This window comes from Labrus bergylta, chromosome 21, assembly GCF_963930695.1.
Source record: "Labrus bergylta chromosome 21, fLabBer1.1, whole genome shotgun sequence".
NCBI classification, from domain to species: domain Eukaryota; kingdom Metazoa; phylum Chordata; class Actinopteri; order Labriformes; family Labridae; genus Labrus; species Labrus bergylta.
This window is the reverse complement of record NC_089215.1, coordinates 19,536,441-19,548,557: the sequence shown is the minus strand read 5'-3', so window position 1 is coordinate 19,548,557 and position 12,117 is coordinate 19,536,441. Positions and strand designations below refer to the sequence as shown.

Below are 12,117 nucleotides of genomic sequence, written 5' to 3'. Positions count from 1 at the left end.
GCGAAAAATACGGACTTTGAGTTATAAGAGTATTTATTTTTTACAATGTATTTCTATTTTTACAAAGGGGTCTGAGTACATAATCACACAGTGTTTGTGTATCCATCCGTTCATAATAAAGACATAAAGTGTCAATAATAAAAGCTGTTTTCTATGATCCGTGCGCGCTGAAGGATGAGGATGATGAGGCAGCTAGCGGGAGCGCGCACTACGGGGCCGGGAGCGCGCAAAGCGGTGTGCAGATGTGTCGCAGATTTTGTAAAGTCACTGGACGCTCGGGAAGATACATCACTCGTAAAGACGCTCTGGATACACGGGGCCCTTAACTTTTCAGGAAAACCACACAGCTGAGGGAGAAGCGGGAGGAAGAGGACAGAAGAGGAGCCCCGCTGTCACCAGCAGAAAGACATTACTTTGACAGTTAAACAACACAGAGATGGAGCTGTCCGCGATTGGAGAGCAAGTGTTTGCTGTGGAATCAGTCCTCAAGAAAAGAGTTAGAAAGGTAATTTTTCACATATTTTGATAAAAACGTGTCATTTGGTTTAGCTGCAGCTCTTGAGGAGTCGCATATTTTGGAGGAGAGATGCTACTTTGCACGCTGATAAAAAAGCATGAGCAGAATCGAGCAGCTAAAATTGCATGCTGCGTGAAGGGGGCGGGGTCAGAAGAGGATGTCCCTTTAAATGTAACGTGGAGAGTGTTGTCACTGCACTACTGTTATAACACATGTCAGGTGTTTGCCTGTATACAGAGGAAGGGAGCAATTCCCCTCATTATGGGTCTGTTTTGATGCTTATTAGAATAAGGTTTAAGTTAAGGTTTACATAATGTGTTGACATGTGCGCACCGCATAGAGATTATGGGTCCCCTGAAACCTCCAGTTTACTAGTAAAACCCATGATGATAAATGAAATGATAAAAGGACCTTTTGTTCAGCAATAATTGTTATGAGCAAAGATATCGCCTGCATATTATTATCTTATTGTTTTTTTTCCACAAGGCAACTTTAATCCTTAATCCTTTAATCTTTAATCCACACTATTAAAGTGCTTTATATCCTAATATTTATGTGATCAGCAGTGCAAATTATGGAGGATTAGGATACTAACTTCAAACTACCATTTTTTGGTCTTATACAATCAGTTCATTGAGGAGCTAAGATGCCCCCTACAGTACAACCCTGTCTTTATACGAGGAAGTGGGTGACTAATGTGAAGTCGGGAATAGTGGTGACTTCACCCCCTGAAATACTTTTGAGAGCTTGGAAGTTGTTATTGGATGATGTCACTGAGGATGACTAACTGAGTGGCTGGTATATGCAAAAACATACAGCACCTTTTATTTTTTTTTAAATTCTTCAATATCTTCTGATAGCATGAAAACATACTGCAACGTATTTTCCATTTAACAGCAAATAATATCATGGGTAATAATAATCATGCACATAAAGTATACACAAATATGGAGGTAAACATCACCTGTAGAGATAGATTTCTTGTGTTATACTTTAAATGATTCTATACATGTATAATTCATGAAGGTCCATGTCTGTGTCAGTGTAACAATTGATGCATCGTCCTGCAGCCTTAATCAAAGCCAAATCAGTGTTGCAGCACTTACTGCCCCTTTATGTTTGATGTAGACGGGACCATAATGCATCTAACTTGTATTAAGTTATCATGTAGACTGTGAAAAGGTAAAGTATGTTCTTAATAAAATTAAGTTCCTGGCTAATATATTCTTAAACCATGTTTCTCTACAGGGGAATGTGGAGTATCTGTTGAAGTGGAAAGGATGGCCTCCAAAGTAAGTGTGTAAACTTAATATAAGGGGCTGCAAACAATTATGTTTTTTTAATTGCAATTAATCACACTTTGGATCACATGAAACACATTGAAACTCCATTATTTTGCATTTAAAAATAAAAATGGTTAGGCTTTTATTTTGAATTATTGTACTGTCTTATGCTTACATCAAGATATCTACTCTACCAGCAACAGAAACAACCTCTACTTTTTAATATTTGCTGACAAGTGACTTTTTAAGAAGATGCAGCCAATACAATAATCCATTCATCCATCCAGACATTTTTAAATTCCACGGTAAACATTAGCAAAAAAAAAAAAAAACAGTTGGTAAAAGCCCTTAAAATCATTTGGAAAAAAAAACATGGCAGTGTGATGCAGACAGAAAAAAGTCCCCATGGTGTGTAGTTCTCAGGGAACTCCCTAGTGGATAGTTTCTCGTCAAAAAGTCCCCAGAACTGGTCCGAAATCACCGAATGCAGAAGATTTGACCAAATGAGTAACACACGAATGAAGGGAATAAAAAGAAAAGTGAAGTACATTGTCTTATTTTGTTACATCTTGCAGGTACAGTACCTGGGAACCAGAGGAGCATATCCTGGACCAGCGCCTGGTTCAAGCCTATGAAGAAAAGTAAGGCTCATCAGAACACGTCATGTTTTTACTGATGAAAAGCCACACAGACACTACGGACACATTGTGTAGCAGGAATGTGCAGAATAAATCTGTTTTCTTCTTACCTTATATTTGTTTTTAAAGAGATTACGACCCTTCAGACCAAGATCCAGATTAAAGACATCTCTCCAGCTTTCATTAGCATGTGTCCTGGGTCGTAGCATTTTAACTACACATACTAAAACACAACTCAATCTTTAATCCACATCTAACTTGAGATGTTGTAAGACATTATAATCATCCAGACCATTGCCAATGGCTCAAAGTCTTCAACCAGGGCGCCCCTTTACATAAGCTGTGCTCCACTTTTGTTCCATTTCTTTTTCAGTTCAGCCCAAACTAAAATTCTGTATCAGCCGACATCAATCTTCTCATGAAGTTCTTCATCATGTGTGCTGCTGACACATTAAGAGATTGTAAAAGTGTACCTCCTGCTTATATTCAGTTTTTAAATTCCTGTGCATGACAGCGTCTTATAAGGCAGCAGATACAATCGTAACAAAACTTGACCACTTTCTTGTCCAGAAAACGCGGCTGAGCAGCCGATCGAAGGCGAAGAGTTGCATGGCAGTCAGTTTGAGTATGAGAAAGTTCCCATAGAAGTTGAATGAATTGGCATGCTCTCACTTTCTTTCTTTCTTTCTTTATGCTGTTGACTTTTCTGGTAAAGTTTTCTCAGTTAAAGGCATTTCCCTCCTTTTCGTCTGTATAAATGTTGAAGGCCTGGATGGAGTTTTTTTTTTTGAAAAGGAGCTGTGTTGTATGCCTGACTGTTTTCTTGGCATTTTAGAGAGCAGAGAGACAGAGCTCTGGGCCACAGGAGAAAAGGATCCAAAACCAAAAGACTCCTTCTGCAGGTAAAGTTTGAGATCAATATACAGATCAGTCTGCATAACTCCTTCATTAAATTATAAATCCCTCATTCCCTTTCATTTCCCTCGCAGGCCTCTGTCCGATAATTATCCTCTATAGACTAGTTGATTTGCCTTTAGTCTCCTAAGAGCAGCATCATCCCAACACTCACCATTATAACCATTATAAATGTTTATACACAGTCTGATTGAAGTTGCAAGTTTCAGTTGTCCGAGTGTTCTCTCTGGGGTTTTTATTCAGAGTACAGTCTACACGATGGATCTCCGCAGCGCTCACAAGACTCAAGAGGCACCGCCGCCTCGCCTTCGTCTCTCCCTCACACGCTCTCTGGTCCCCGAAGATGAGGATCCGTCGTTTGGTGTCTACAGGAAAGTCCCACAACCACAACTAGAACATCTCAAAAGCAAACATGGGAGACCACAACTCAAGTGCCTTGACTCAGATCCTGCCAAACAAGAGGACTGGGCAGAAGAAGGAGAAGAAGAGGAGGAGGAGGAGGAGGAGGAGGAAGTGGACAATGTAGAAGATGAAGATGACATGGAGGTGGAGGTGGAGGAAGAGGAGGGGGAAAAAGAGGAGGCGACAGGAAAGAGCAAAAGCATTTTAGATGGTAAGTGTGTCACTCAGTCAGCCAGTTGAGTCTCATCACCTTCACCACCCAGATTACTCGACTCTTTGTAACTCTCTTGAAGGCGCGGCCACACACAGCTTTCTTAACTTTAACCAAAAACAAGGAAACTTCCTCCATCCTGACCTAATAAGAGATAAAAACCATGCAGCGATCAAGGTGGTGGTGGTGGTGGTGAGAATTTAAATGTGAAGAAACAGTTCCTGCAGAGTCCTTACTGTACAACGTTACAACTGCAACGCAAAAGTCACTCAGTCTCAACATAATGTTACATACTTATTCTTGAAACTTTTACTCTACGGCAGTTATAAAACCTAAATGAGTGACCACTGAATTAAAAGTTTGGCTGATAGAAGACAAATCACAAAACTCCTTTTAAACTACATGACCCTATGAAAGCAGACATTGGTGTTATTCCTTTGAATGTTCCTGTTTGACTCAACCTGAAACTAAAATTATATTTCAGTCAGACAACTCACCTTTTTATCGTTTAAATTATTAATTGCAGCAGAATATAGTTTTTGTTTGCCGTCAAGGCTCTTATTTTGTCACTCCTCACAGTTTTGAATTCCATAGATAGATAGATAGAGAGGAACTTTATTAATCCCTTGGGAAGGTTCCCTCAGGACATTCAGATTCCAACAGCAGGTAACACCAAAGGATAGAACAGCACACAGATACAAAGAATAAAATAAAAACACATGTTATATACAAATAATATACTGTACACATTTGCAGAAATTTGAGGAGTGATGGGATGATATTTTAACCCCCCTCAGTGGGAGCCTACAGGTGGATGCTGGGGTGGTGGTCGGAGCTGAGCAGGAGTGCAGTAGAGGGAGAGATCGGAGATTTTGCAGCTTACATAGACGGCTAATTGGAAGGAGGTGTTGTCAGGTGATTGCTGACAATGAGGCATGTCAAGTAGCTCACAGGCGTCGCCTCATGAACTAGATTTTTTTCTATTTTCTGCCTGAAGCGCAGAGGCTTGTCTTTAGACTCATCTCATTGACGGTACATTGATTATTTCACTAAATTACATGAAGTGCGGAATAGAAAAGTTGTGTCCCTCCCCGTCCGCTCCAGAGCAGTCAGGACTGTCGGTTCCTGCTGCCAAAGTCTTCCCATCTGCCTTCTACATCTATCAGAGCTGAAATATTTTATCCAGGGAGGTTGACCTAATAATATTCTACATGTGATAGGTTTGATTGAATCACACCCGAGTGCAACTCTATCTCTTTCTGCTTCTGTCTTTGACTCTCACTTACTCAGGAAGGAAGAGGACAGACAGCTGGAGCTCGGCTATAGAACCAGACGAGCTCACAGCATCAGAGAAGCCGGACAGAGACGACATCTGGAGACCAATCATCGGGGCTGGGGAGGTGACGGTCACTGACGTCACCCTCAACTCCCTCACAGTGACTTTCCGAGAGTCGAGAGTGGCCAAAGGCTTCTTTAGAGACTTGGGCCTGGAGGTCTGAGATGTGAGGAAGAGAGTAGGGCGGTGAGGAAGAGCTGTTGAGGGTCAGGGTTGGGATCTCACTCTGCTCTTCCTCTTACCAGCTACTTCCAGCCTGGTCAGTGGTGTTTACATGCACAGAGTCACCGGGATACAAGCTGAACGCCAGGTAAAGTTTTAGATATCTGTAACTGTTTGTGAATTCTATTAGTGGATGAGAACATGAAAAAAAAAAAAAACAGGTAGGGAAAAAACTAACACAAAAAATTAGGTAACGTTCACAAGATTGAATAATCTAAATCAACTAAGATTTAACCAAAATATCTGGAAAAGATGTAACGTTTTTTCAGCTCAGTGAAAAAGAGGATGTTGGCGAGGTGATGGAAGTGCAATAACTACAAAAATATGGTCTGCATACGGCTGCTCGAGAAAACTGGATTTCAGGTAAAAATCAATTCTAAACGACCATGCTACCTGAGGGCTACTGTTGGAATCTGTGTGTGCCGCTGCCCGTCTCAGCGTGCCATACGCATATTTTATCATACGCAGAGCCCGCTTCAAGCATGCGTCGAGCGGAACATAGCGGATCGACCTAGACAGGAAGTCCAGCAACGATACGCATATAGCATCCTGTCAATTTCAAAATAAAACACAATGTACGGACTCCAAATTACATCACTGAATCAACAATGTGTCAAAACAGGCACCAAATCAACCCTGGAAAGGCAAAGTAACCTGTTTTTTGTACGTTGTTCTGATCTTGTAGTTCTGTAATCTTGTAAACACACCGATTCAGCTCATGTTAAAAAAATCTATTTTAAAGCAGAATTCCTTATTCATACAAACTGCTCTGCTGGTGACAACTCATGTGATTTGATTTTGCAAAAGCTAAGATGTAGGCATACATTTGCATAATTGGGGGCGTGGCTTACTTTACTACCTGGGTGTCTTGGCTGTTTAATGGGAGGTTTAAGGCCCGCCTTTACTCCACCTCTTTGCCTGTTTCGAGTACGATGGAAATTTAGGGAGCCACTTTCCAGTATGGCTACTGCCATCATATGGCTTCAAAACATCTCTTCAGAAACCAACAGGTGACGTAACTGAGAAGTGCGTCCATGTTTTAAACAGTCTGTGTATGACTGCCACCTATGGATCATTGTTACACGATGCAGCCAGCAGCAGAGTAGTTCATGACGATGTCCAATAATGAAAGCAATAATCAATGACCCCATGGGGGTCAAAAACTCTGCATGGGAGCTGTGAAAAAGATTAGAGTAAGACACCCCAATTTTTAGATCCTCTCAAACCTAGTAAATAGAAAATAGAATCGCCTGTCATCATAAACATGTAGTGGCGAAAATCAAAATGAAAAAGCTACCTACAACTGCTCTTCAGTAAACTTTCTTTTAATGAGGGTAAATAATACTTACAGAATTCTTCCATCCAGTAACTTGAGTGATTGTGTGAAGAAGAAGAGGAGCTCTCTGTGCATGTAAACCGGTCCATTGTTTGTGTCTCTCTTCCACACTCGGTCAAACATTCAGTACTGGACTCATTGTACAGTAGAGTCAAATACAGTGAGTTGTGTGTAGCCGTCAGTCCCATACCAGCACACAGTGCTGTACCTGTAACCTGTGAACTTATAGACTGTTACGGCTGTATGTGTGACTAAGTCTTGTATGCGTTTCAAAACTCACTGAGCGAAGATTTGATCTGCCTGCTTGCCTTTCTCTCACAGTGCAGTATAATCAATGCAAAGACACACAGTGTAGTTTTCTGCCTCCACCGGGCTCTCCATCTCCAAATATATACAACAAACCACACACACAAGTGATGAGGACGTACTGAACCAGAGGAGACCTGGTAACAGAATGTAGAAGGGAATAGCACTGTATTAAGTAACGTTTGTGTAGTTAGTCCAGCAGGGTAAATCACATTTTTAAAACAACTAATACGTTGATTTCTTACTATAAACAAAGTCACACATATCAGCTATCCTGATGCTGCAGTCCCATGAAGATGCTCAGTAGGAAACTTAACCCACACATGTCCGATACAAAGGATTGCATTTAAAAGATTTATTGTTTCAGAGTCAAACCACAACTCATGCCAAGGTGTAAACCACATGGAGCTAAAAAGAAAGATGTAGTATAGTATAGTAGTCTTTGCCTTGGTTAATATGAAGCTGAAGTCTCGTCTTAGTGCACAGAACTTGTAGAGTGAAGATGAATTGTCTGCTAAGACTTGAGAAGGAACAACATTTAAAACTCAAGATTTTGTATCTAGTTGTCCTGATGAAGGTTCATTCTGGACCACGGAGAAGGCAGCTGACCAAACAATTTTATATCACATTTTTATTGGCTGATTATATCATGTGATCTGAGTTTGCTCCGATGTCTGAAAGTTCAGTTTTACTCTTGAACTCGGAAACAGAAATTAACAACTCAAACAAACTCGCCTCAAAGTCGGTTACAAGTAAAAGAATTGAAAGAGAAGAACTATTTTCAAGATTTAAAGGACAAACATTCAAATCAATCTCAATATAGTAAATCAAATATTCTGGATAATAACAAGCTCTGAATTGTAACCGTCTCTGCGTCAAAGGTAGAAAAGAATCTAAATGCATCCATGATACTTAGAGTTATTGAACTGTCTTTAAGAATAATATATTTTGTGGTTAACAAAATAAAACTGTTTAACAGATCAGGCAATCAATCAAGTCATTAGACAATAAAGTAATATTCAATTAATTTACCATAAATATTAATAAATGATATGGAACTCATGGATTAAGAGTAAAAGCTTTCTCCACGGCTTTATCTAACTGTGGTCTGGGATAAATGCTGGAAAAGACCACATTCTAAGAAATGAAAAAACCCAAATCTGAACCCTGTCAATATGTTTGACCCTGCTGGCTCAGGATCTGATGTGATGTGTCACATCTGTGGAATCTCCTACAGAGGCATCCCATTGGTCAGAAGGATGTTTATCCTGCACTGATGGTTAATGAGTCAGCATCTTGTGATCTCTAAACTGTCTCTGTGTGACAATGAAGCCGCAGGGAATGGAAGTGCCTGATGTTGCAGTAGTTTTTGTGGTTGTTAAGTCTGTAGGGCTTGTTCTATCCTTTACACACACAAACACACAAACACACACTCATAAAGAGACACACACGATTTGGACTTTGTATGAATGCACGATCCTCGCCCAATGCTACAAAGACTCAAAATGTGAGGAGACTTTAAGGGGAGGACGTTTAAGGGTACAGGAGGGAGCAACGTATTTTTGAAGTCATTATTTTTCTACATTAACATGAATGTATATTTATTCTTTGAATGAACCTGTACATGCTGATGATTGACAGAATAGTTTTATACAGTTTGTGATAACCTCTGAGCTGATGCCATATGTAAATGTACGTAAGTAAATCAAGCACCTTGATATGACTCTGTGGCCTATGTGGTAGCTTGTGCTGATTCTGTCCTCCACTGAGTGAAGAACTTTGCACTTTATTGTGATGTAAACCTGCGCCTGTCTATGAAGTCTCATTGTGGATAGAATATTTCTATGATAATACTACAATAAATGTTTCTCATGGTTCATATTCTTTTTCAAACTGCAGTGGGATGTGTAACAAATTTGTTCAGATATCAGGACCTTAAGGAATGTCTGAATAAAAACTGTTTGTGGAACCTAATTTTCCCAAAGGCAGGTAGGTGAAATGTGTATGTAGGTGTTTTGGGACCAAACAGTTCTGAGGACTTTTTGAAGGTAGACTCTCCACTAAGGAGTTCCCTAAGAACTACAAATCATGGAGAAAAAAAGATTCTGTCTACAATCCCCCCCCCCCCCCCCCCCCCCATGGTACCTACTCTGAAGCAGGAGCAAAAAAGGTTCCTCTAAAGGGTTCTAGGAACTTAAATAGTTCATAGTTCCTGCGGTGCAGAATGAATAACAAAGGAGGGGGGTTTCAACAGTTCCTAGAACTATGAGGAAGTTCCTGCAGTCTGAAAAAGCCCATTAACACACTTTACCAAATACATTTTTCCAAGGGCAATGAAGTGTAATGTAAAGGTGTTTTGGGACCAAACAGTGCCGGGGACTTTTTGAAGTGGAACTATCCACTGGAGAGTTCCCTGAGAACTTTTTTTTCTGTCTACATTCACTGCCATGGTACCTACTCTGAAGCAGGAGCTAAAAAGGTTTCTCTTAAAAGGTTTCCAGGAACTGAATTAGTTCATAATTCCTGCAGTGCAGAATGAAAAATGAAGGAGAGTTTCAACAGTTCCTAGAACTATGAAGAAGTTCCTGCAGAAGACAAACATTTTAGAGTTATGACACTGTCTTAATAAAGTTGTGCTGGGTTTTAAATTAATAAAAAATAAACGAGTCATACTTACTTCAATACTATCAGTGATTGTGTTGCTTTTAATGTAATAAGGCAATTCATTCATAAACATTTGATAACATTTGAGAGGGTCCTGTTACTGACAGTAATTAAGATTGAATCTTCACCTCACCTCACCTCACCTCACTTTCAGTAAACTGATTTGTGTTCAATGTAAACCTTTTTTTAATACTCATTGCTTTGAATTCTTATAACTTTTTGGGATGCGTACAGAGGTGTTATTTCAAAATAAAATGTCTCCTCTCCAGGGGACATTCACCTTAAACCCTATTTCCATTTCTACACAGCAGTTTCCTGTTAGTAAATATTTACACTACTCGATATTCAAAATAAGTAGATATGGATTTTCTTAAAAGATTATTTTATTGAGCTTTGGCTAGGACAGCTGTAAACAGACAGGAGTGTGGTTAGAGAATGGGAGATGACCTGCATCAAATAGGGTTTCAGAGTTGATCCAGCATCAACCACGGCGACGAGGGTGAAAGCCTCTGTCCATGGGGTGTCTGTTCACCAACAGAGCAACACCAGATACGGAGAGTTCCTTTTTCATAATCATTACCTGTTAAAAAAAGAAAGACAAAACTACAGAGTATTTTTTCAATGGTACAAACATACTTTATTGTACAATTAATTTATTGGCAAAAAAACAATCAGACCACCAAAATAACTTAAAAAAAAAAAAAAAAAACTAATGAAAATGGAGCAACAGTTATTTTTGCTTTCTCTCAGCAAGCACCAAAATTGTTAACAAGAGGAACGAAAAAGTGGTCAAAGATTCCATTTGAATACTAAACAAATATTTAAATAGTCTTATTTCCAGTCTCTTTTACGGAGAAGAAATGATTAAAACAAAACTATTTGTTCAGTTGCCATCGGTTTGTACAGTGATTCAGTATGTTTACAACTATATTCATGTACATGAAACATTTCTTAAAAAGGATGGTACAATATACTCCACGGCCTCCCCAGGGCAAACTGAATGACTGTCTGCAGTGTCTTTTTGCATCACCATAACATCTTTAATACAAAACAAAACATGTTTTTATCTAATAATTCCTGTAGCTTCAAGTTTTATTTCCAAAAAATAAAATTAAATAATATATCTATATATAAAAGACAGTTTTTCCTTGTTTTTCTTATAAAATAAGTCTCAAGATATATTGCCACCTGGTTCTGATGCGTCCCCTCCCCACACCCATCAAGCCCAACCTTTTGAGAAAAATAGTGAGCATGTGAATATTGTGTCTTCAGTCCTCTCCATAAAAAGCTAAATGACCAGATTTAAACTCTTTCAGATCACACCTTCAATGAACCCGTGCTTGGGCTCAGCTATCTGTGGGATTCCCGTTTGAAGTTTTGAGATTGTTCAGGTGTGTGACTTGTTTCAGTAACCCCTCCCTCCCTAAAACCTTGTCAAAAATACACAGAAAAAGGCGCATTGGTGCTTGTGACCGACCACACCCCACACTGTACCTTTAAGAAAAAATCTCAATACTGTACAGTAGCTCAGGAGTACTTTTGTAGTTTTCTTTACAGATACATCAAATACCCAATTAAACAAGAGGGGGAAAGCAGCAGAAAATAAGTTCTCTGCTCATAAGGTTTAAAGTATGTACATGTTTTTTTTTTTTTTTACATCTTTCACTTTCATTACAAAAAACAGTATCCAAGTCCACCATTTCTTACTCTGTACAGTACTAACATTGAAATAAATCTTGTGGTTGAGAGGCAGTCATGAGGATGAGGAGCAAAAGAAACCGTTGGGGGGGAGGATACAGGCAGGATTTTCTCAAACCTCTGCAGCCCAAACAAAACAACTTGACCAACCTCTTCCACATGTCACAGTTCATAAACAAGGCTGGAATATATTTACACGCAAAACCCTTTTACATCGGCCAGCTTTAAACAATGCATCTGACAGCTAGACCATCTGAAATCAACAGTTCATCCCTCCTTTCATTAGGGTGGGGGGTTGGGGTAAGGGAGGTGTGCACATTCATAGGAAAACTGAAGATAGAGGGCGGAGATGTGGCTAATGGGTGCAAAGGTTTGTTCTGCAGATCTGGCCATTGAAAAATATGACTAAACCCACGGTCAATGACACCCACTCCCCAAAACACTGTCAAGGTTTTATTCTAACCAATAAACCCTGCCAAAACATACAAAAAAATGAAAAAGAAAGAAAGACACCTGGCAAAATTAAACTGCATTCATCACCCTCCCTCCCACGTATCAAATAATAGAAATTCTATATATGTGAATTGTT

General features: G+C 39.6%; 1 protein-coding gene across 1 annotated transcript; it reads left to right on the top strand.

Annotated features, from left to right (window-relative positions):
* Positions 1–213: 213 nt before the first annotated feature.
* Positions 214–9,043, top strand: cbx7b (chromobox homolog 7b). The gene is made up of 6 exons (XM_020644775.3): positions 214–505; positions 1,766–1,809; positions 2,376–2,441; positions 3,274–3,340; positions 3,597–3,966; positions 5,257–9,043. Exons 1-6 carry the CDS (start codon positions 437–439, stop codon positions 5,463–5,465), a joined length of 825 nt encoding a protein of 274 aa, XP_020500431.1. The 5' UTR covers positions 214–436; the 3' UTR covers positions 5,466–9,043.
* Positions 9,044–12,117: the final 3,074 nt, after the last annotated feature.